Source organism: Capronia epimyces (genome assembly GCF_000585565.1).
Source record: "Capronia epimyces CBS 606.96 chromosome Unknown aczIQ-supercont1.11, whole genome shotgun sequence".
NCBI classification, from domain to species: domain Eukaryota; kingdom Fungi; phylum Ascomycota; class Eurotiomycetes; order Chaetothyriales; family Herpotrichiellaceae; genus Capronia; species Capronia epimyces.
Window position 1 is genome coordinate 615,570 of NW_006912914.1, and position 20,911 is coordinate 636,480.

Consider the following 20,911-nt stretch of genomic DNA (forward strand, 5'->3'; position numbering starts at 1 on the left):
TCTGCGGATTGCAAGACTTGTAAGTTGTGCTGTTGTATCAGAGGCAGGAGAAAGGGGGAAATGTCGCCATGAAATACCTGACCCTGACATCTCTTCGATGTTGCGTTGGATGTGAGTTCCAGTGGAATTCGTTATCTCTTGGACCATCTCAGACCGTGCCTCCAGCCCCGTCTTGGCCACCGTGCTAGAATCTGATGTGAGGATGCGCGAGGTCGAGGTGATTAAGACGCCGGGCCAGTGGCCAATGGCGTCGCTTCGTCGTTCCTACACCCCCAATCCGGATGGTGGAGACGCTCTGCACAGTGTTCACTGGCCTCGTCGTCGTTCTCGCGGTCCTTTCCCAGAAGGGCACAATATCGAAACGAAACCCTCTTCACAAGCTGGAGTCGACAGTCTGGGTCAGTCTGGGTCAGTCAGAGCCATCGCCACTATCTTCCTGCGTCGAAATTAGCAATAGCCGTAGGCTCGTGCAGAGTCCTACAGATAAGACTGTTCCAGGATGCGAACGAACACGACATGACACGACGGCTCTAGACCGAGTCCCTCTCTTCCGGCGCCCACTTCTTCCAGAGTGTCCCCTTCTTATAAACGCTCCTATTTCTGACCTCTTATCCCGGGACAACAGCTCTCTTCTTGCCTTGACGATCTTACCTGCTCGTCATGGGATCGGTCGGTAATTCTATCGTGTCGATGATGACACCCGACAACCTCACACCGGTCCTTCTCACAAACGAGCAACCAGCTGCGGCCAGCCCCAAACTCTCACCACTTGACGAGGATTTTGCGAAGTTGGTGCAGAGCACTCTAGACAAATGGCATATCGAAGGAGTGGCCGTTGCGGTCGTGGACGGGGACGACACATGGTCCGAGGTATGACTCCTCGCAAATCTGTGCTGGCAGCGTCTGCAACGTCCTGACCCATCACCAGGGATATGGAATTGCTGCTTTGCCCAATACTCCAGTTCGGCCGTCGACACTGTTCTATACCGGGAGCACCACCAAGACTTTCACTGCCGCAGCTGCGTCGTTACTGGTCGACGACGACCAAAACTATCCTCACATCAAATGGACCACGCCTCTCAATCAGATCATTCGTGAAGATTTCGTCCTTGAAGATGAGTATGCGACGTCCCATGTTACTTTGGAAGACGCGCTCTCGCATCGGACCGGTCTACCTGGACATGTTTTGACATTGGGCGCTCCGGGCACCCTACAGGACGTGGCGCGGGGGCTTCGCCACTTGAAGATGAACAAGGAGATCAGAACGAAGTGGCAATACCAGAACGCCATGTTTGTGACGTTGTCATACATGATCGAGACCGTCACCGGAGAGTGGCTGGGAGATTTCTTCCGCAAACGCCTCTGGGAACCCTTGGGCATGAACTCAACCTTCCTTTCGCTCGAGGATGCCCAGCGATATGTCGGATCGGATGAGAATGACATCGTACTGGCCAAGCCCTATGACTGGGACGAGGCGACCTCCACGTCCAAGGAGATTCCTTACATGGAAGGCGCTGTGAGTGGTGCTGGGATGGCCATCTCCAACGTCCTGGATTACGCAAAGTATATCCGTTCCATGATCCGCAAATCCGGCCCGTTGTCCCAGGAAGGCTACGCCGCTCTCCTCGAACCACGCTCAATCGTACAGCCCTCGGTGTTTCCGCAGTTCAAAACACTTCTATATTCGCTCGGGTGGTTCGTGGCGTCGTACCATGGCGAAACCATCATCTTCCACCCGGGAGGCTTGGACGGCTTCACAAGCACGATGATATATCTTCCTGATCGCGACTGGGGCGTTGTCGTCTTCTGCAACCGGGCGGGTCCAGGCCGTGAGACACTGGCATGGCATCTGATCGATGAGCTCCTCAACGTCCCGAAAGCAGAGCGGGTGGATCTCTGGGATTTGTAAGTCGCCCGGACATTTCATCTTGAAATACCCGTCTTCGGCGAACCGTGCTAATTCGGTCTGCATCATCAGAACAGAAAAGTCTCTCGCAGCAGCTCGAGAGCAACGTGCCACAGCTGTACAACGACTCTATCCAGGTGCCCCTTCGCCTGGCCTTCCCACTGCCCTCCCCCTGGCTGAGTATGCTGGCCAATACAAGCACCCAACCTATCCTGCGCTCAGCATCGCGCTGACACCGGACGACGAGCCTCAGCTCGAAGTCACTGTTACAGGAACGATGCATGCCAAATTGAACCTGAAGCACGCGTCTGGGGACTATTTCATTGCCGAAGTGCTCATGTACCTTCACAGTGTAGAGCCGACAGCATGCATCACGGCCGAGTTTCAGATCAATGCGCAGGGAAAGGTGGCGAGATTTGGTACTGCTCTGGATTTTCAGGATATGCCAGAAACAACGATCTGGTTTGATCGCTCTGATTAAACAGATTCCCAGACTCTTGATTTGATAGACAAAATGCAATTCATTCAGTCGTGTTCTGCTGGGGTGGGTTCAACTAAGGCTTAGGGTAAAGCGGCCTTCGCTCGCCATCTAGGATCAAACCGTATATGGGGAATCATGATTGTTGTTCGTGAATTATTTAGGTAGTCATCAGAGGGAGCAAATCTTGTGGTGAGGCTGCGCCATCAGGCTCCATTGGGAACCATTGCAGGAGGGTCCGTGGTCGTACGAGCTGAAACACCTCGGGCAAGGATGCTTCAGCCAAGGTACAAGGTACGTAGCACCAGACGGATCTGGGCCGGTGATATAGGAAAGTGCCTGGGTCACTCACTGTATCAATGCGTGTTCAATATTGAGCAATCTTGACTGGTCAGGATTGAAAAGGTTGAAAACTGACCGGAGCGCGGCCGTGCGAGTGCTGGAAACCCACACGCCAAAACGCCAACAGCACCTGAGGGACAAGTAGGTTTCTGCATGATGCAAGGTACCAGACACGGCCGCACCAGCCGGGTCTGCGGCTCCAGTAAAATGTTGACACCACCACACTCAGTCTACACGTCAAAAGTCAGAAATAGCCACAGCCACAGCACAACCTCAGCTGCCCGAGGAGATCAGAGATCAGTCGGCATGTGATCACTTGGGGTAGCAAGCAGATGAAAATCCGTGTCTTGTATCCGTATCCATACTCTGTATTTGTATGCCTCCAGCTTCTGTACGCCATGGCGGATGTCTTAGGCTGTCTCTTGTCTCTTGCAGTACTCCGCACATACGTCTAACCCGGAATCGCAGGTGGGCGGTGGGTGCGTTTCACCACCGCAAGCCACAAACTGACATGATCCAGAATGACGCAGTTGACAGCAAAAGGATCTGAACGAGTCCGACTCATGGAGCAAAACCGGAAGCATGACCAGGCCTGACCACTTGTCGCCGCTGCCGGGATGGCGGAAGGGCACAGCACCGAACCGCACACAGGCTCAGGCTCCATTGGTTCGGTTTGAGGCGCTGACCAGCTCTCCACTTGAGGATGCGGGAACAGGCCAAGTTTGTTGGCCATGTCTCATCCGTCGCTGTTGACCGCCTGAAACCGAACCGCAGCACGACAACACCACGAGGTCATAGAGCGCACATGCTTGTTCGGAAACATGAGGGCAAGGCCAAGGCCAAGGCCAATGCTATACTGTAACTGTTGAGGAGGCATTGGAGGTACCGAGATATTAGGTACACATTCATGTGCTGGCACCTTGGTGAAGAGAGCTGGAGTATCCGTACTCTGTACTTTGTACTGTGTACTCTGTAGGTGAGGTGGAAAGATCCCTGGGGAAGACCTATTATTACCAACAAGTATGGTAACTACAGTACGCCATCAGGAGTCCATGACTGCCAGGGAGCCACCCACCGATGAATCCGCCGCTGGGAGTCTACGAGTAGGATCTGGGAGTTTGCGGTCGCTGTGGGCGTCGGTTAGGCGAGAGGCTTGACCAGCTAGAGGCTTAGGAGGCTCCTAAGCCTCTCCGTCCAGCCTGCCAACTTGGTTCTGGGCCTGCCCGCTTAGTGGGTATTGTTCGTTGCTCGCCTCATCATCAGCTCAGCTGTCTTTCCTTGCTCATCGACGTGCTCCAGATTCCACTTGGGCAAGGGCAACGAGAAGCTCCGTTACCGTTACTATCACCCGCTGGATTTGAACCGCAGCCAATGCAAGCGAGCACGTTGCCCTTTGTCGTCGGCTAGCCACCTCAGGTCTCCATGAATAAGACCTGCATCCCGCCCGTTCATCCTAATTATGCTGTCTTTCGATCCTCGACCGCAGCCTGAGCATCATCAGTGGCTCGAACAGCACGACTAACGAATAGTACGACGCCACCCCGGCCCCTGTGCCTGCAACAGCCTGCGCCGTGTTACATCCCACCTCAGACAAGCAGCTCAAGCTCACCACCGCAAACCCCCATCAAGTTACCAGCCTCATCCTTTTTGATTCCTTGTTCACTCTCACTCTTCTCTCTCGTCTCTTTTGTCACTCACTCTCAGTCACTGCTACTGCCAACACCTCCAGCACGAACCACCTTCGCTTGGTCCGTTCCTCTGCGCATCCATCGTTCCGTACCGTACCCTACCCTACAACAATGTTCGGCCTTCGCAAAGTACTCGTTTTCGGTACTTTGGTGCTTGGTGTCCTCAGCTCACCGAGACATACGGAAGAGGACGACAAGTCATTAATCAACTGGCATTCTTTCCAGACTCTCCTTGACACCCTTGACCCTGCGACCCTACATTCCGTCCTCCATTCGCTGTCTCCCAAGTTCCAAGACGGTGTGTTCAGCAAGGACCGTGCGGCCATCGAGCACGTCCACTCCGAGAACCCCGCCATCGCAAGCAAGCTCGTCCATCTGGCCAAGAAGAGACAAGTCAGCAATTCCACCACCACCACTACATCCTCGCAGACCGCTTCTACTCCTGCTCAGAGTAGTGCTGAAGAACAATCGAGTTCCCGAGCCGCTAGTGTCTCCTCCGTCCTCTCCTCTGCTATCTATGCTTCCACCGTGCCTGGGGCCACCACGGTCACCGTTGCTCCTTCGACGCCCACCTCTGCCACGGCTGTGCGGACATCCGATGGAGCTGTTGTTTTTAGTACAGTAGGAGGTGGCCTGGTCACCTTGACATCGTCTGCAGTGGGAGTTCGTTTTACTCCCAGCACATCCACACACCTCTACTACACCACTCTCCCCGATGGTTCCATCGAGACTTCGACGTCGGTGGTGGTGGTGAACGCACCTATCACGGATAGTCCCGATGCCACTTCCGCAGCCGGAGCAGCAGCCACCTCATCCAGTCCCGGGTTGCAGAACGGTGCGGCCACAAATAAGATCGGCACTCTCCTCATGACTGTCCTCGGGCTCGGAGGTTGGATGTTTGCTTTATGACCAACCAGCACAAATTGACTGGCTGGGATTACCTCCAGTCTGGTGGCTCAACATGATTTTCTTCCTCGGCAAGAATAACGATGAAACGGCTCGGCATTTCTCTCTTTGATCGCAATCTGCAACGGGCATAGCTTTCGGCGTTCACATCACTCTCTAGCGGGGTTTCTTTTGGGAATTTCTCCTTTGGAAGAGCAAACAGGTATTATACACGAGACTGGGGAGTTGGTATCAGGGGTAACGAACAGATGGAAAGCCATGATGTCGATGATGGATCAGATGATGATCAAAAAGTAACACGCGGAGGATTTGATCTCTAGGTATTGGGACATACTCTGGATATCTCAATTTGAATATAATTGATCCGACTTAGATTGGCTGGCTGACTCATGATCTTTCTGCGTGCATTGTAACTTGCTCCGTCTACGAGTTGTTTAGGCACGCAATTGGGTCCGAATGGTGCCGACTGATCTTGTTGTAGTCAAGTATCGCGTGTTTCGTGTGATGATGATGTGAGAGTCTCTGAGCGAGTCCGACAACGAGATGCTGGTTCTAATATCGAGGATTCAACATTAAAGGGGACGGTGATGCAGCATAACAGGTAATCCAGCGTGTTCAAGAACAGGAACAGACCCAAGACATGCCATGGCATGACATGTAGGTTCTTTTATAGTCTGTGAAAGTATGGTACCCTATAGTAATTTGCGCTGTGGGCCGTCATAGCCTTCCCAGCAATCTTACTGCAGACATGGTGAAGCATGTTCAACGCCAGTCATGCATGACAGGTCGATCTTGGCGATCGTATGGAATCCCGTTGATTCACTGACAGATCTGAACTGTAGCGTCAGGGGGTACAGAGTAGCTGTGACCAGCTCTTTGAAACACGATATCCGTCATGACGGTGGCAGTGCAGTGACTGGGAGAGATTTGCCTTTGCGAGGCGAGAGTTGTGGCAGGCATTGCAATGGGCCAATCTCCCGGGGATGTGCATAGATGAGCAGCACTGGCAGACAATAATATCGCTAAGAGGGAGTCTGGTGGTGGTTAGTAACCTGTTCGGTGGCGCTGTTATCATCGGCTATCCAAGTCGATTGTGTTGGAAGCGGAATTACCTGTTGGCGAAACGTTGAACGCAGCATCATGTCGAACAACCCCCCCCCAGGTGCCTCTTGTACTGTAATTCGAAACTTGTGCCAATCGAGACCCACGGACAATTAGGGGTGGAGAGGGCCAGCTGCGACTCCCTCAGGGATCTGGGAACATGGCCAGTGAATCGTGATGGTGGAAGTCAGGTGTGGCTGGCACTCAAGACGCCAGACTGCGCCGGTGGTTGGCTGCGTAGGCTCCCCCTGCGCAGTCTTGCGGGGGCAAGCAGACACCCACCCCATCGCATGTGCCCACTGATACTCACCATCGTCCCCCAAAACGATCCTTGCTCTGACACAAGTGCATGCTTGATGCTTAAGCACCCTCCTGCCTTCAATTGAAACTTCAAATCCTGCCTTCTACTTTCTTGTCTCTCGTTCATCCTGAAAAGAGCAGTCACCCGTTCGTTTGCTGGTGTCGCTCCTCCCTCGCTTTCTCATTCACCTATTCTTAATCCTGATTCTTGCTGGGAATTCTCACTCACTCGAATCCCAACCTTGATCGTTTTTGTTCTCACCAACTCCCATTACCATTTCCACGCTTTGGTTGAATTGGAGCCCGTCACGAATCAAACAAGAACTTCCCATATCCTCTAAGTCGTCACGACTTCTTTATCCTCACTATGCGTACTTCGACTCTTACCGCCCTCGCCTTGAGCGCCGGGGCTGCTGCAGCCGCCACGGTCAAGCGAGCCTCCGGTGTGACCCCAATCACAGTCAAGGGAAATGGTCGGTCGCGATTAGAACGCGTCAATTTCGTCACGCTGACTCTCCTCTAGCTTTCTTTGCCGGGAACAGCAGATTCTATATCCGTGGTGTCGATTATCAACCTGGCGGTTCCTCCGACGTCGCCGATCCCATCGCCGACGAAGCTGGCTGCAAGAGAGACATTGTAGAATTCAAGAAGCTGGGCATCAACACTATCCGGGTTTACACCGTTGACAACACCGCGTCCCATGACGCCTGCATGAGCGCCCTGGCAGATGCTGGCATCTACCTCGTCTTGGACGTCAACACTCCCAAATACTCCTTGAACCGAGCGGACCCGAACCCATCATACAACGATGTCTACCTCCAGAATGTCTTCGCCACCATTGATGCTTTTCACAACTACGACAATACCCTGGCTTTTTTCTCGGGCAATGAAGTCATCAATGACCCAGAGTCTTCTGCAGCTGCCCCGTATGTCAAGGCCGTCACTCGTGACATTCGCCAATACATCCGCAGCCGAAGCTACCGACAGATCCCTGTGGGTTATTCAGCTGCCGATGTCAGTGAGAACCGTTTGGAAATGGCCGAATACATGAATTGCGGGACGGCCGACGAACGATCGGATTTCTTTGCCTTCAACGACTACTCGTGGTGTGATCCTTCCTCCTTCCAGAAATCCGGCTGGGATCAAAAGGTCAAGAACTTCACTGGCTATGGTCTTCCCATTTTCCTTTCCGAGTACGGCTGCAATACCAACACCCGTGACTTTGGTGAGGTGGTGTCTCTGTACAGCAGTGATATGACTCCTGTCTATTCGGGTGGCCTGGTCTACGAGTACTCCCAGGAAGCAAGCAAGTACGGTCTGGTTGAGATCAGCGGTGATTCGGTCACCGAGTTGACCGATTTCTCCGTTCTTCAGTCACAGTTTGCAAAGACCTCCAACCCAACGGGTACCGGGGGATATAACTCGACTGGCGGTGCTTCTGGTTGCCCTGCTTACTCGTCGCCTAACTGGTTGGTCAAGAGTGATGCGCTTCCTGCCATTCCCGAAGGGGCCAAGAAGTACATGACTCAAGGCGCTGGCACAGGGCCCGGCCTCAGTGGTGCTGGATCTCAGAATGCTGGGGGTGCTTCCAGCGGAACTGCCACTGCAGGCAGTGGAACTGCCACTCAGACGGCTTCATCTAGTGGTTCAAGCGGCAGCAGCACAGGCACCAACAGTGCAGTCTCCATCAAGACTCCAGAATGGTCGGTCGCGCCTTTGGTCTGTGGTGCAGTGGTCATCATGTCGACGTTCTTCGGTGCCGCTCTATTGTAAATTGGGACGCTAGGGGATGTACAAGACAAAAGATGAAGTCGGATTTGGCGGTTTTGTCAAAGGCTACAGGAACATGGGTGAGTTTTCTTTACGTGGACAGCTGGGGAGCTTTTTGCTTGGGAGACCTTTCCAACAGGCCTTGAATATGTATGGATTTTGTGTTATGCAATAGATTTGCTGTCAGGCAATTACCAATCCAATAATAGCAAACAAAGTTTGAATTCAGCGTTATCTCGGAAGTGACGGTGATGTGTGTAAAAAAGGCTATCTGTTCCTTCGTAGTAAGGTCTGTATACGGAATATCTGTAGCACCATTTTCTCGTGTGATCGCTATCCTCCAGCCGTGCCTTGCCCAATACTTTCAAGTTTGTGAAGCGGATACCATGATCTCCCTCAGGCCCTCTCGGGCATGTGTGGTGTCCCAAGGGCCAGTGAACCAGATCTGCTTGGGTTCCATGTCCTCATGATCTTGGTTGTCCGCGGGGGTGTGATCCTTGCCGTTGTGGCCATGATTGCCGTCGAAATACGGATACATGTACCTGCTGCAATCCCATTTGCTGCTACCACCGTTGCTCTTCTCAGTGGTGGTGGTGGTGATGGTTGTGGATTTGAATTTCGGTCGAGTTTTGCTGTTTAGTTGGGTTCCTGACCTATCTGGTCGCGGAGGCGGATGTTGTCGTCGCGCTGTGATCTGGGCTCTGCTTCCAGCCGATAGCGATTTCTTTGGTGACGACGACGACGACGACACAAGCATCTTCAGCTTGACTTTGCCGGTGTGGTCTTGTACAAACTCGACGCCTTCGTTCTCGAGTAATTCCAACTTCATGCTCTGGGTCAGCCCCAACATTGGCGGCGGCGGTGTTGGCTTGGTTGTCGCTGCGGCTGTTGCTGTTGCTGCTGCGGTTGTCGTCGTTGTCGGTGTCGGTGTCGGTGTCGGTGTTGTTGTCGTTGTCTTCCGCCACTCACCCAAAAAGCCACCCAAGGACCCATCGCTAGCGATGACGCGGTGGCACGGTACTGTCGGGGCGAACGGGTTACAGCGCAGAGCGCCGCCGACTGCGCGAGGAGACGAGCCCAGGGCCTGTGCGAGCGCCGCGTACGTGGTGACTTGGCCTGGTGGGATGAGCAGAAGATGGAGGTAGACTCTCTGATTGGGAGAGTCAGCATTTGCATTTGTTAGCCTCACGAGACCTTTTTTTCGTTCTCTTTTTTCTTTCCTTCCCTTCTTTCTCTTTGTTCTTCACACACACTCTCTCTCTCTCTCTCTCTCTCTCTCTCTCTCTCTCTCTCTCTCTCTCTCTCCTTTCTTTCCGGCTCTCTCTCTTCTTTCTCTCTTTCCATCCCTTCTCTTCTCTCTTATGAAGCGGGGAAAGAAGAAGAGAGACGACGACAACTCGAGCCCTGAATCACGTGGTGGGTATCGTACTCACTTCTTGAAACTCGGTGATGTGAGGCATGATGGTCTGCGCTGATGAATGGGTGCCGAGATAGATATTGACGTACGACGACTCTTGGACTTTATTGATTGAGGCAGCCGACTATGCTGATGTAGATGTACTTTGGCTTGGGGCCTTGCCCTTGGGGGATGGACAGAAGACACAAGACAGAAGAAAGAAGAGAGATGGTAGAAAAAGAGTGAAAAGCGAAGAGAAGGAAGGGGGATATATAGACGACTGGCCTGCCAGCTCAGATTACAGATCAATTCCCACCGACCTTTCTTTGCTTTGGCCTTTTCTTCGAGAAATGCCATGTTGCTGGACCGGCGCCCTCGCTGATTGGTCACATCCGGCGCAACGGACAGGGGAGGCAGTGATCAGTGAGTCAATCAATAATACTCGTGGTCGCGAGGATGCTGCTTCTCCCCGGACCAAGACCAAGGGGTTCGATATATCAGTGCAGACGGGACGAGATAAGCAGAGGTACATAGGCAGCTTTATCATCAACATGACGAGATGGCGATTGTGCATGTACGTAGTAAGTAATAATCGTCAACGCCGCGTCTGGAGAAGAGAACTAGGACTCGACGCGTCACGCACAGCACGTCATTTGAAATTGTGAGTCAGACAGAATCGAGGCGCGAGTCGCGAAACACGAGAGATACGCGCCATCACGTGCCGTATAGATCACTGAATAGGCCTCGACGCCAGTCAGAAAGGCTCCAACAAGCTCGAAGTGATAGAAATTCACGTCGTTCTCGAAAAGCCTTTGACGTAAGGATAGGTTTTCGGTAGGATAAAAGACAATGGAACAATGTTCAAGAATCTGCTGTTCGATCAGGATGTCGGGGCCTCCCTGACAATCGATCATCACGATGTTTGATCATCACGGATTTCGTCGGCGGTAGATCCCCCTTCAAGCATCTGACAGAGCTCATGGGTTGTTCGAAACCTTCCCTTTGTCCAGCATGCCTCGATGACCGAACCCAGGAAGACATCGTCAGTGGTAGGGAGTCGATCTCGGCTTGGCCAACCACCCCCTTCCTCGGCGATTCGGTCAAAGTCAGTAAGTTGTCGACCCTCAACCACTTCATATATAACTGCACCTAGCTCGCAAATATCCGTTGCAAATGAGAAGCCAAACTCTTCAGCCATCCAGATATCGGTTTCTGGGGGGAATATGAGAGATGTTCCAAAGTCACAAAAGACAATCGAGCCGTTCGGATGAATGAGCATATTTCTCGATGCCACGTCGACAAACAGAACGCGGCGATCATGCATTCGACACAGTGTGCCGGCCATTTGCTTCGCCCACTCTAGCTGCTTGGCTCGCGTTGGCCGGATGGTCCGCTTCAGGTGGCGGTCTAATGTTCCGTCATTTAGGAGAGGCAGTTGGATGGCCGGACCCGATAAATCTAGGAATGGGATGACGCCTTCGCAGCCTTCGAGACGGCGATAGATCTGCTTTTAGCGTTCAATGAGTTGAAGGCCGTTGTCGTACTCGTCTTGCTCTGCCAATGAGTCCGAGTGTCGGAATGGTCGTTTGATAATGACGCCGTAGACGGCAATACCCGAATTCAGCGAGATTGCATTGAATGGAAGGCCTGTGTCATGTATGCCAGAGCCGACTGTGGCCTCAGACATGCCGACGGCGGTTGACGCGCCAGAGAGAGCTGTGATAGACAAAGTCAAAGGACTTGCTTGCGGCTGAGGTGAGAACCTTCTGAGCCTGGCTGCGGCACTGGCTACCAACCTGTGCCAGGACGCCAAAATGTTGTACTTTCCTCTTACGTGACCGTGCCAATTCTCCGTAGGTAATGAGTCTGATGGAGGTAATGTGATCGATGTGGATTTTAGTATTGTTGCAGTTCTTGAACTGAAATTGTACGAGTCGAAGATGAGAAGCATTGAATGAGATAGGATGTATCCTTTTTAAAGCGGTGAGCGGCTAATTGAAACGGGACGATAGCTGATAGGTTCTTCGAACGAGGCTGCCTATTCAGCCTCGTCCGGGTCAAGTTCAAAAGACACCAGTTAGGGGAACAGGGAAAATAAGAAGGCGAGGAAAACATGTTGACACTAGTAGAGGGTTGGCATGAAGAGGCTTCAGCCTCGTGATCCAGGCGTCAGTGCCTTTTCCCGTAATACGACCTAGGAAAGGAAACGAACTGTGCTCCTCTCACTCAGCACACACCCATTGCCTGCAAGTCGAAAGGAACGTGGTGGTCCGTCAGAGCCCACGTCGTTGCTGACCTATCGTATGGCGCTCCGAACCATCAGGCTCCTTTCCACTTGCGGATGGCGTCGCTTCCGCCGCGGCATCTCGACGCCCGTGATCTTGACCCAGTTCATCACCCTCTCGAGCGGGATCTGTTGTCTGCCTGGCCCTGGCCCGCCACGGCCACCGCCACTGACGCCGCCCGTACTCACCGACGTCGCCGAGGAACCATTCACTCCAGCCCTTGGGCCTCCTATGACGTGGCTGTTAGACCCTCGTGGCTCCTCGTCTCCGCTCGCACCCCCGTTCGGCATGTATACCTGCCCACTCGGCTCGACCACGATAAGGTACTGTCCTGCCAGAATCACCCTGTCCTCGGGCTTCAGCTCTTCTTCATACTCATCTTCCTCCAGTTTACGCAGCGGCGTGATAAAGTATCTCTGCTCGTGCCCATGAAACGTCACTTCCAGGGTGGTGTTGTCATCCGTCATCGTCACACTGCGGACGACCCGGCGGTGTGCCTCGATGTACAGTACGTTCTCCCCGCCAACATGCCACGCTTTGTAGTGGTTCCACGCCGCCACCGGCGTCTCGTCCGAGCCGATCGGATACAACACTTTAGTGATTGGTTCGTCACCCAGCTGCGTCGAGTATTTCTCCATCTTCTCCTTGTTTTCTTCCGCTGCACGGTGCAGCCGCCATACCGCCGCCAGAGCGGCGCGGACTCGGGAGACCGTTTGCCGAATGTGCTCGTTTACTCGCTTCTCCTCAAATGTCTGGTGTACCGTCGTCTCGATGGCCTCCATGGCGGCACGCATCTTGCTGAGGTCCGACGCAAGATGACGCACCAGTTCGCGCCGTGTGATCTTGCGACCTTCAACTTTGTACGACACCGCTAACATCTGGCCATTGCTCAGCGTCGCCACGTGGTAAGTCAGCCTACCCGAACCCTTGATTTCAGGAAGGAATGTTGGTTCGCTGTTGCGACCCCCGCGGCTTAGTCGACGTGAGATGGTCAGTTTGTCTCCAAGGATGTTGTTCAGACGCGTCGACATGGTGTGCTTGGGCCGTGCGGGAAGGATGCTCTTGACCAGGGTCAGGATCGAATTGATCTCCCAGATGGCACGGTACAGTGGCTCATTGACGTGCACATCGGTGATGTCCAGGTCGAAGGAACGCGCTTCAAGAGTAGCTTCAATTAGGGCGTACTTCCGCGGTGTCATACGGGTGATGTTCTCCAGGTCCTCGATCGAGACAATGTATCGGAAACCGTTGGTGAAGACCGCGGTCACCTCGTTGGAACTGAACTAGGCGTTGAGGTTGATTGGAGGAATCTCATTGATCGTCCTGGCAGACCCCGCGTACTGCAGATTCTTGAAGATGCTCGAATCGCTGTACCCACCATCGGGCCAATTCACCACCCAGGAGAAATCATCATCACCCAGTTGCTCGATTGTACCGGGGAGGATGTATTTGTGCTGAAGGAGTCGATGAAGGAAGATATTCCAGATCACCGGCTGGTCGGCCAGATGAGGCGATGGGTTCACAAGAGGCCCGTCAAAGGCAGTGACAAGAGACTGCAAGAAGATCTTCGAGTTAATGGACATGAGAGGTAGGACCTTGAGGATGAGCAGTTCAATGTGTTGCCGCTCGGCGCGGATGGAGTATGTGACTTCAAGAAACTCGGCAAGCTCACGAAGGTCATCTGTACGGCTGACTTAGTCGAAAGGTCGTCAACACGGGGGCAAATGCACATACCATCATTCAGCAACGACAGGAGGAGAACTAGCATCTGCAGAAAGCGTGGCCGGATGAGTTGTTGTTCCTGTTTGTTGTAAGAGGCCAATGAATTGAAGTACGCAGCACTCAAGGAAATGATGTTCTTGATGCCACTGCTCGTGGTCAGGGTTTGAAACATGGTACCATGGTCCACACCATAGCGGGTGTTCTTGGACGAAATAATATGGCGTCGAGTGGACATTCGGAACAGGATCGGACTGCGGATACACAGTCTTCGAGCATCTTCAATCATCATGTCGAGTAATTTGATCTACACATCAAGTTAGCGACACGACCTCTCCCATTGATCAGAAAGAGGACCAACCGTCTCGCCACAGGGCAGGTTAGAGCCACCGCGATTGATGATCTGTCGGTAGTTGAGGATGACGGCCATAAGACTGGATTGGTCGACTTCCACCAAGAGACCTTCGAGATCCCATTTCTCCGATGACAAGGTGTTTACGATTTTCACATTATCGCTGTCAATGGTCACCATTCGATCATGTGGCTGTCGGACCGCGACCGCCCTCTGCGAGGAAGTGCTCGGTTCAATAAAGGGTCCGGTGGCATTCATGCGTTGACGTGCAGAAGCAACCACTGCAGGCGTATTGTCGGTGAAGATGATTGACATGGATTTGTCGACATCGAAGTTCTTCAACAGTGCACCCGCGGTGTTGACCCTCCAGGAGGCATCCTTCTGGTCAGGCTCCAAGTTGGTCATTTGGATCTGCTCCATCTGGTTCACCTGGGGTGTATCAGCTCCAGGTAAGAAGGTGATGCCGATCTTTGGCCGGATGGCTTCGTCATCAACTTCTGCCAGTCGAATGCCATCTTTGAAACTGGCCCGAAGATTCCCTTTGACCGTCTTCTCAAAGGCTTTGACAAGCAAATCATAGCCCTCGAATGGAGAGTAGTGACCTGCAAGTCGCTCCAACAAGTCATCTTGCTGATCCTGGATGTCATAATGCTGAGCACCAGTGAGTTGAGGCGATGTGAGGCTTGACATGTTGGCTCCACGGCCGTTCAGGCCGTGACCCGTGGAAGTCAGGATCCCGGTGTCATCCTCATAAGAACTCCGGTCATTGTCGTCCATGGCTTGGGGCAAGGTTGCGTGAAAGAGGAGATGGACTCTGTAGCCTACTTCTCGAAAGAGGAGATTGGACAAGTAGCAGAGAAACTGTATTCCCAATGCAATGAGTCTTATGTACTGATAACAAGTGGATTGACAGCCATCGTCCGGGAAAGAGTCGAACGTGACTTAGTGAGAGGAAGTTGGGTCCTCAATGGCTTGATCAAGGCCTGAAGCAGAACAGGAGTTGCATCCCGCAGACAGGAGTAGCATGCTTATCAGGGCCGGCTGACGTGGCACAGTCTCAGAGGTCGCTGCCTTTCACAGAGGCGGTTTGACCAAAGTTCAAAACGCCTCCTTTTGAGCTGCTATGCATGTACTAGGAGAAGCTGACGGACTGGGCGTTGATCGGCATCCTGAACATTACCTGTCTGCAGGCCGTAGCACGATGACTAGGCAGCTACATGTTGCAGGTTGCATGTTGCATGCCGAACACTAATCCCCTCGACGAGAGCCAGTGTTCAATTCACTGTGCCCTAAAACTAGGTTGTTGCAGCCGTGGCTTAGAATGCCAGGGGCGGGCTGCAAGGGAGTGTGACAATGCGGGCGAATGGTTGCCTTGCATCTTGTGCCTTGTTTTGAGGCTCCGACTTCGACGCCCGATTTTAAGCTCGAAGGGGGAAGGATCATCCGACGGAATAAATCGCTTAGAGTAGCTCTCTCAATGGGAATTGAAGAAGGCGGTGTTCAAACAGGGCTGTCAAGGGCCGCCCCGCGATGTTTATCTCGTGATCGGCCATGAAGGATAATGAGGCGTGGTCGGAGTTGGGCTCGGCTACGGTTTGAAGTGCGCCCCAAGTAGGCATTCCCGTGAGAAATCCTGGGTAGCTGTCGCATGGGCGCTAAAGCAGAACCAGCCAGCTAATCCTTCATGTACGTCTCCGAAGCTGCCTTGCCTGCTGGAACCGCAATCGCCCCATTTCAGCCTTGCCAGGCTCAATGGTTGTAGACCGATGTGGCGGCATGGCTGAGCAGCAGATCGAGGCCGCGGGGTGTGAAGTCCCCATCCGAGACGCATCCTGCGCTCTCTCGATACAGTACTCCGTTCCGGGGTTGGTAGATTTCATGTGAAGGTTGGACGAAGCAGCAGTTGAAGACTCGTACGAGGTCACTGGCAGCTCGAGTGCAACGAAGTCGGCTTTGGTTCGCCGTATTAAATGCCAAGGCTGCGCAAGAGCTCAAATGCTCGAACCCAGTCAATTGAACTGCAGCTTGACTTCAACATCGGCAGCAAGCAAGCTATGTCTTTATGGGCTTTGCATCTTCCCTCCGCGCACCCTTAGTCTTGTTCAAAGCACGTTGCTCAAAATGACGGTCGTCGAGGCCATTAAAGATGCCGTCGGGCTGGGCGACGATCACGGTATGCGCAGACTTCTCTTCCCCTTCGTTCCGCATCAGTAGAAAGACCTGCGACTAACACATCACACCTGAGTTACAGCTACAGCTCCCGCTCCCGCTTCCAGAGAGGCAATGTCCGAAGCCAGATTACCCATGGCCTACCGCGATAGCTGCGCGAACCTCCTGATCCCGCTTAACAAATGTCGACATGAAACGTGGTATCTGCCTTGGAAGTGCGAGGTAAGTGATGGCTCGAGTACGGACCGGCCTGGAATGCAGGACAGAAGTGACTGATTGGGCGGGGCTTGCCGATCGCAGACCGAACGACATAGCTATGAGAAATGTCAGTACGAAGAGTTCAAAAAGAGAGTCGCGAAAATGGACGAGCTTCGGGCGTCAAAAGCAGCTGCAAGCAGTGCCTAAAGAAAGTGAAGACTGGATGGTGTTTAAAATATAATTAGAATGCGAGGATGCGAGGACGAAAGGATGCAAGGACGCTGCTGTTGTATACCTGGAGAAGGATCTCTACAGTGCACCTGCAGGCGTGCGCTGAAGAAATCAAGTCAATCAAGGATGGCTGTCCAGGGCATACGCTATGTCTACACGGAGAGGACAATATGAGCGTGTCCACGAAGACAGGACGAGTCAACTTCGATGGAGGGAGCCACAGGGGGCGGCGAAGACGAGGGATGTTCCACAGACCCAGAAGGGCCCTATGCCCCAAACCAATTCATCCATCTGACGCTGCAGCGATCACGTCTTTGTGTGACGAGAGCTATCTATGATCGCTAGGCTTCGAATCAGTCAGAATCCTTGACAGTTCTGTTGCACCGCAGCTGTGATCATCTCGTAGAGGACCCCCACGCTCGCGAATTGGAGCACTGGGATTTGCCGCAGATGGTGTGATTTCGACCAATGCAGGACACGCAGTCCGGAGGTCAGCGAGCGTCTCATAGGCTCGAAACCTCGACCTCGACGCTCTGTGTGGAAGCCTCGTGCCAGTTGGCGCACTATCAGTATCTGTTCAAATGGAGTCTGGCTCTCTCTCTCCAGGCCGCGATCGTTCTTTGCGGTCCACCTGCACACCGGCAAGCCTGTGACAGTGTGTAGAACATGATATCGCCGGTGCGCACCGCACCCTCCAGCCGTGGTGATGACTAATTGAGCGGGCCAGACCACCAGCGGCATCTCTTTCCTGCCCATCCCGCCCTTCTCCTCCAGGTCTCACTTTTTTCCCGTGCACCAACCATTCCATTCCATATTACCGACGATCGACTTCGCCCTCAATCCTCCAGGATCTCTAAGATCGTCATTTCCTAGCCATCGTCGTCGTTCTCGTCCTTGTCCTGCGTCTCTCGCCTCCTCGCGCCGGACCTACAGGGCTAGACCGTCCCCGCGAGTCGAATTCTTTTCTTGCCGGAGGGAAATTTGCGACCGACGCCACACGACTGGCCGAATTTTGCACCCAGACCACACCCATCTGGGAGATAATAATAGGAAGCCGTGACGAACCTGCCAAACTCATTAGACGGCCCGATCATGGCCTCTTTTGCCCTCCCCTGATATCGTCGACGTCCAATTGCGTCCTGTTTTCCATTCACAAGAAAGCCGGCCTCGCCCCGATGGAGTAGTCTCACTCCGCTGGCGCTCGTTCCTGTACATATTCCGCCCGAGTCTAAGTCTCATTCGATAACCGGGGGTGTGTCCGCGTCATGGGTCTTTTGTAGGTTCCAGCATGTATCAGACTGTCATCACACATCCTCACACTCGCGCAGAGCATTAGGCACGCCATTAAGCTGGCCAGAGGCGAAGAAAGCCGCAAATCAAGTAAGAGAATGGGGGATCGAGGTAAAGAGCCACTGCTGGGATGTCCTCGTCGTGCAACCAGATACTGATGCCTTCCAGCAATTACTCACTATATGGCGGAAGGCCAAGAGCAAAGAACGTGATGCGCTCCTTTGGGGCGACGAGGTAAGCTTTCATACATGTCACATCGAGCGGACGGTAGACTAAACGGCGTCCCTCAGATTGAATATCTCGTCGTTGCGGTGGACGAGGAACAAAAGAAGGTGCGACTCTCGTTATGCCAGGCCGAGGTCTTGAATGAGCTGGCACGAGACACCGAGTTGGCGAAGGAGGATACCGTGGTTCCCGACTTACAAGAGGATGCTGTGTGAGTCGATCATCCCACGCCCTCTCTTCGCCTGTCTCACTAACTTTCCTATCTAGTCAGAGCGGCACCCTGCCAACCTTCCACCCCGAATTTGGCCGCTTCATGCTGGAGGCGACTCCGGGCAAGCCATGGGGCATTGGATTCAAGGACTTACTTGACGTCGAGTCTGACATGAAAACCCGACGAGTCATCGCCAAAGCCCACATGGACCCGGACCAATATCCCATCACCCTAACAACATTCCCTCGTCTAGGGACACTGGACGACTATACCTCGCCGTACTATCCTCCCTCCGGTCCGATGTTACGATCGCAGTTCGTCCCCGATGAAATCGCCAATCCACACATCCGCTTCCCCACGCTGGCTGCCAACATCCGCGCGCGCAGAGGACGAAAGGTCGAGATCAACGTGCCCGTTTTCCACGACAAAAACACGCCAACCCCGTTCAGCGACCCGACCGTCAACTACGACCTTCACAACTGGCCGGAAGACGACGATGTGCGCAAGGGCGCCGTCAAGCCTGACTGTGTTTATATGGATGCTATGGCGTTTGGGATGGGCAGCTGCTGTCTGCAAATCACCTTCCAGGCCAAAAACATCCGTGAAGGCCGGATGCTCTATGACCAGCTCTCCCCGCTAGGGCCCATATTGCTGGCCCTCACTGCCGCCACGCCGATCTACAAGGGGTTTCTGGTAGATACCGATGTACGGTGGAACCAGATTTCTCGCGCCGTCGACGATCGCACCCCAGAAGAACTCGGCGAGGCGCCTCTGGAGCATGACCGCTGGCGCATCCCGAAATCCCGCTACGCCAGCAACAGCACGTACATCGCGGAAGATCCGCGCCTACGACCAGAATACATGGACCCACAGCTGATTGTCGACGGAGCGCTGAAGCAGAAACTGCTCGATGCCGGCATGGACGAGCTACTGGCCACTCACTTTGCACATCTCTTCATTCGCGACCCGATCGTGATCTTTTCCGAGGATCTGAAACAGCTGGATCCTGAAGGATCAAACCACTTTGAAAACATCCAGAGCACGAACTGGCAGCACATGCGGTTCAAGCCTCCGCCACCGGACGCGGACATTGGATGGCGGGTCGAGTTCCGCAGCATGGAGATCCAAATTACGGATTTTGAAAACGCCGCGTTCAGCATCTTCATCGTACTCGTGACACGGGCGATCTTGAGCTTCGATTTGAACTTCTACGTTCCCATCCCACGCACTACGGAGAACATGGAGACCGCGCATATCCGAGACGCGGTCACGCGGCAGAAGTTCTGGTTCCGAAAGGATCCATTTCCCCGCCGAAGCCCCCGGCAGTCTCCGGTGTTGAACGGAATTGGTGAGTCAGATGGCACACTAGACCAGAACCAAGGCCTGGACACTACAAGAACGTCCAGCAACTGCCCCCAAACCCCCCTCCCTTCCTATGGACCGGTCGAGGATGAATATACGTTGATGAGTATCGACGAAATCATCAACGGCAGCCACGCCACGACATCGACAGGTGACGGTCAAAGTGAGGGATTCCCCGGTCTGATCCCCCTGGTGGAATCGTATCTCGACAGCGTCAACATCGACGTGGCCACACGATGCGACCTGGAACGCTACCTCGACCTCATCCGGAAACGCGCCAATGGGACATTATGGACGGGCGCCAAGTGGCTGCGCGAGTTCGTTCGGTCACATCCGGATTACAAGTTCGACAGCGTGGTGAGCGAGCGTATCGTGTATGACATGTTCAACGCGGTAGAAGAAGTGGGCAAGACCGAGGGCAAAGACGGGGCTACGGGGTGGGAGATGTTCAGTGCGATAGAAAGGAAGAGGGGTCTCGATGATTAACGATGACGGACAGACTGGTACCTACCTACCTACCTACCTACCTACCTACCTGTATGAATGGCACCGGCACCGAGGAGGAATCCGATTAGACGGTGACCACTGACGACCATCATATTGGCCATGGTTGGTTGAATGGTTGAATGGTTGAATGACTGATTGAGCCCTGGACGCCGCCGTGATTGGTGAGCCGGAGCCGGGTATAGACAACAAGAAGAGCACCTGCATGCATGATAGATGAGTAACAAGGGGGCTGGGGCCTAAGCCGTAGCCTTGGGTTCCGTTCCGCCTCACGACGAGGCTGTGAGAAGCTGTTCTTCGCTTGTCCGGGTTCGTTGAGTTGGTGGACATGTCATATTTACAGTACAAGTAAAGACTAACTTATAAGACTGTCTTTTCTCTCGGTCGAGGCTATGGCGATGGCTATGATGTACCTGTCCAAGGCAAGGCGTTACATGTCGTTCATTTGAATGCAGCATCACGCATTACGACGTCCTGC

The 20,911-nt window shown here is 53.5% G+C and overlaps 8 protein-coding genes across 8 annotated transcripts; 5 read left to right on the forward strand and 3 right to left on the reverse strand.

Annotated features, from left to right (window-relative positions):
* Positions 1-660: 660 nt before the first annotated feature.
* Positions 661-2,387, forward strand: A1O3_10268 (uncharacterized protein; the record flags this gene model as incomplete). Its single annotated transcript, XM_007740358.1, has 3 exons — positions 661-870; positions 929-1,905; positions 1,979-2,387. The coding sequence occupies 3 exons, from the start codon at positions 661-663 to the stop codon at positions 2,385-2,387; spliced, it is 1,596 nt and encodes a 531-aa protein (XP_007738548.1).
* A 2,138-nt stretch (positions 2,388-4,525) lies between these two features.
* A1O3_10269 (uncharacterized protein) lies at positions 4,526-5,323 on the forward strand (the record flags this gene model as incomplete). Its single annotated transcript, XM_007740359.1, has 1 exon — positions 4,526-5,323. One exon carries the CDS (start codon positions 4,526-4,528, stop codon positions 5,321-5,323), a length of 798 nt encoding a protein of 265 aa, XP_007738549.1.
* A 1,765-nt stretch (positions 5,324-7,088) lies between these two features.
* Positions 7,089-8,494, forward strand: A1O3_10270 (1,3-beta-glucanosyltransferase gel1; the record flags this gene model as incomplete). Its single annotated transcript, XM_007740360.1, has 2 exons — positions 7,089-7,194; positions 7,245-8,494. 2 exons carry the CDS (start codon positions 7,089-7,091, stop codon positions 8,492-8,494), a joined length of 1,356 nt encoding a protein of 451 aa, XP_007738550.1.
* A 361-nt stretch (positions 8,495-8,855) lies between these two features.
* On the reverse strand, positions 8,856-9,951 carry A1O3_10271 (uncharacterized protein; the record flags this gene model as incomplete). The annotated part of the gene is made up of 2 exons (XM_007740361.1): positions 8,856-9,641; positions 9,925-9,951. The coding sequence occupies 2 exons, from the start codon at positions 9,949-9,951 to the stop codon at positions 8,856-8,858; spliced, it is 813 nt and encodes a 270-aa protein (XP_007738551.1).
* An 849-nt stretch (positions 9,952-10,800) lies between these two features.
* Positions 10,801-11,574, reverse strand: A1O3_10272 (uncharacterized protein; the record flags this gene model as incomplete). Its single annotated transcript, XM_007740362.1, has 2 exons — positions 10,801-11,294; positions 11,502-11,574. The coding sequence occupies 2 exons, from the start codon at positions 11,572-11,574 to the stop codon at positions 10,801-10,803; spliced, it is 567 nt and encodes a 188-aa protein (XP_007738552.1).
* A 609-nt stretch (positions 11,575-12,183) lies between these two features.
* A1O3_10273 (uncharacterized protein) lies at positions 12,184-15,020 on the reverse strand (the record flags this gene model as incomplete). Its single annotated transcript, XM_007740363.1, has 4 exons — positions 12,184-13,450; positions 13,514-13,853; positions 13,907-14,198; positions 14,253-15,020. 4 exons carry the CDS (start codon positions 15,018-15,020, stop codon positions 12,184-12,186), a joined length of 2,667 nt encoding a protein of 888 aa, XP_007738553.1.
* Positions 15,021-16,364: 1,344 nt separating this feature from the next.
* Positions 16,365-16,817, forward strand: A1O3_10274 (NADH dehydrogenase (ubiquinone) 1 beta subcomplex 7; the record flags this gene model as incomplete). The annotated part of the gene is made up of 3 exons (XM_007740364.1): positions 16,365-16,416; positions 16,495-16,634; positions 16,713-16,817. 3 exons carry the CDS (start codon positions 16,365-16,367, stop codon positions 16,815-16,817), a joined length of 297 nt encoding a protein of 98 aa, XP_007738554.1.
* Positions 16,818-18,106: 1,289 nt separating this feature from the next.
* Positions 18,107-20,415, forward strand: A1O3_10275 (glutamate-cysteine ligase; the record flags this gene model as incomplete). Its single annotated transcript, XM_007740365.1, has 5 exons — positions 18,107-18,117; positions 18,170-18,242; positions 18,300-18,365; positions 18,422-18,567; positions 18,624-20,415. The coding sequence occupies 5 exons, from the start codon at positions 18,107-18,109 to the stop codon at positions 20,413-20,415; spliced, it is 2,088 nt and encodes a 695-aa protein (XP_007738555.1).
* Between the last annotated feature and the right edge of the window lie 496 nt (positions 20,416-20,911).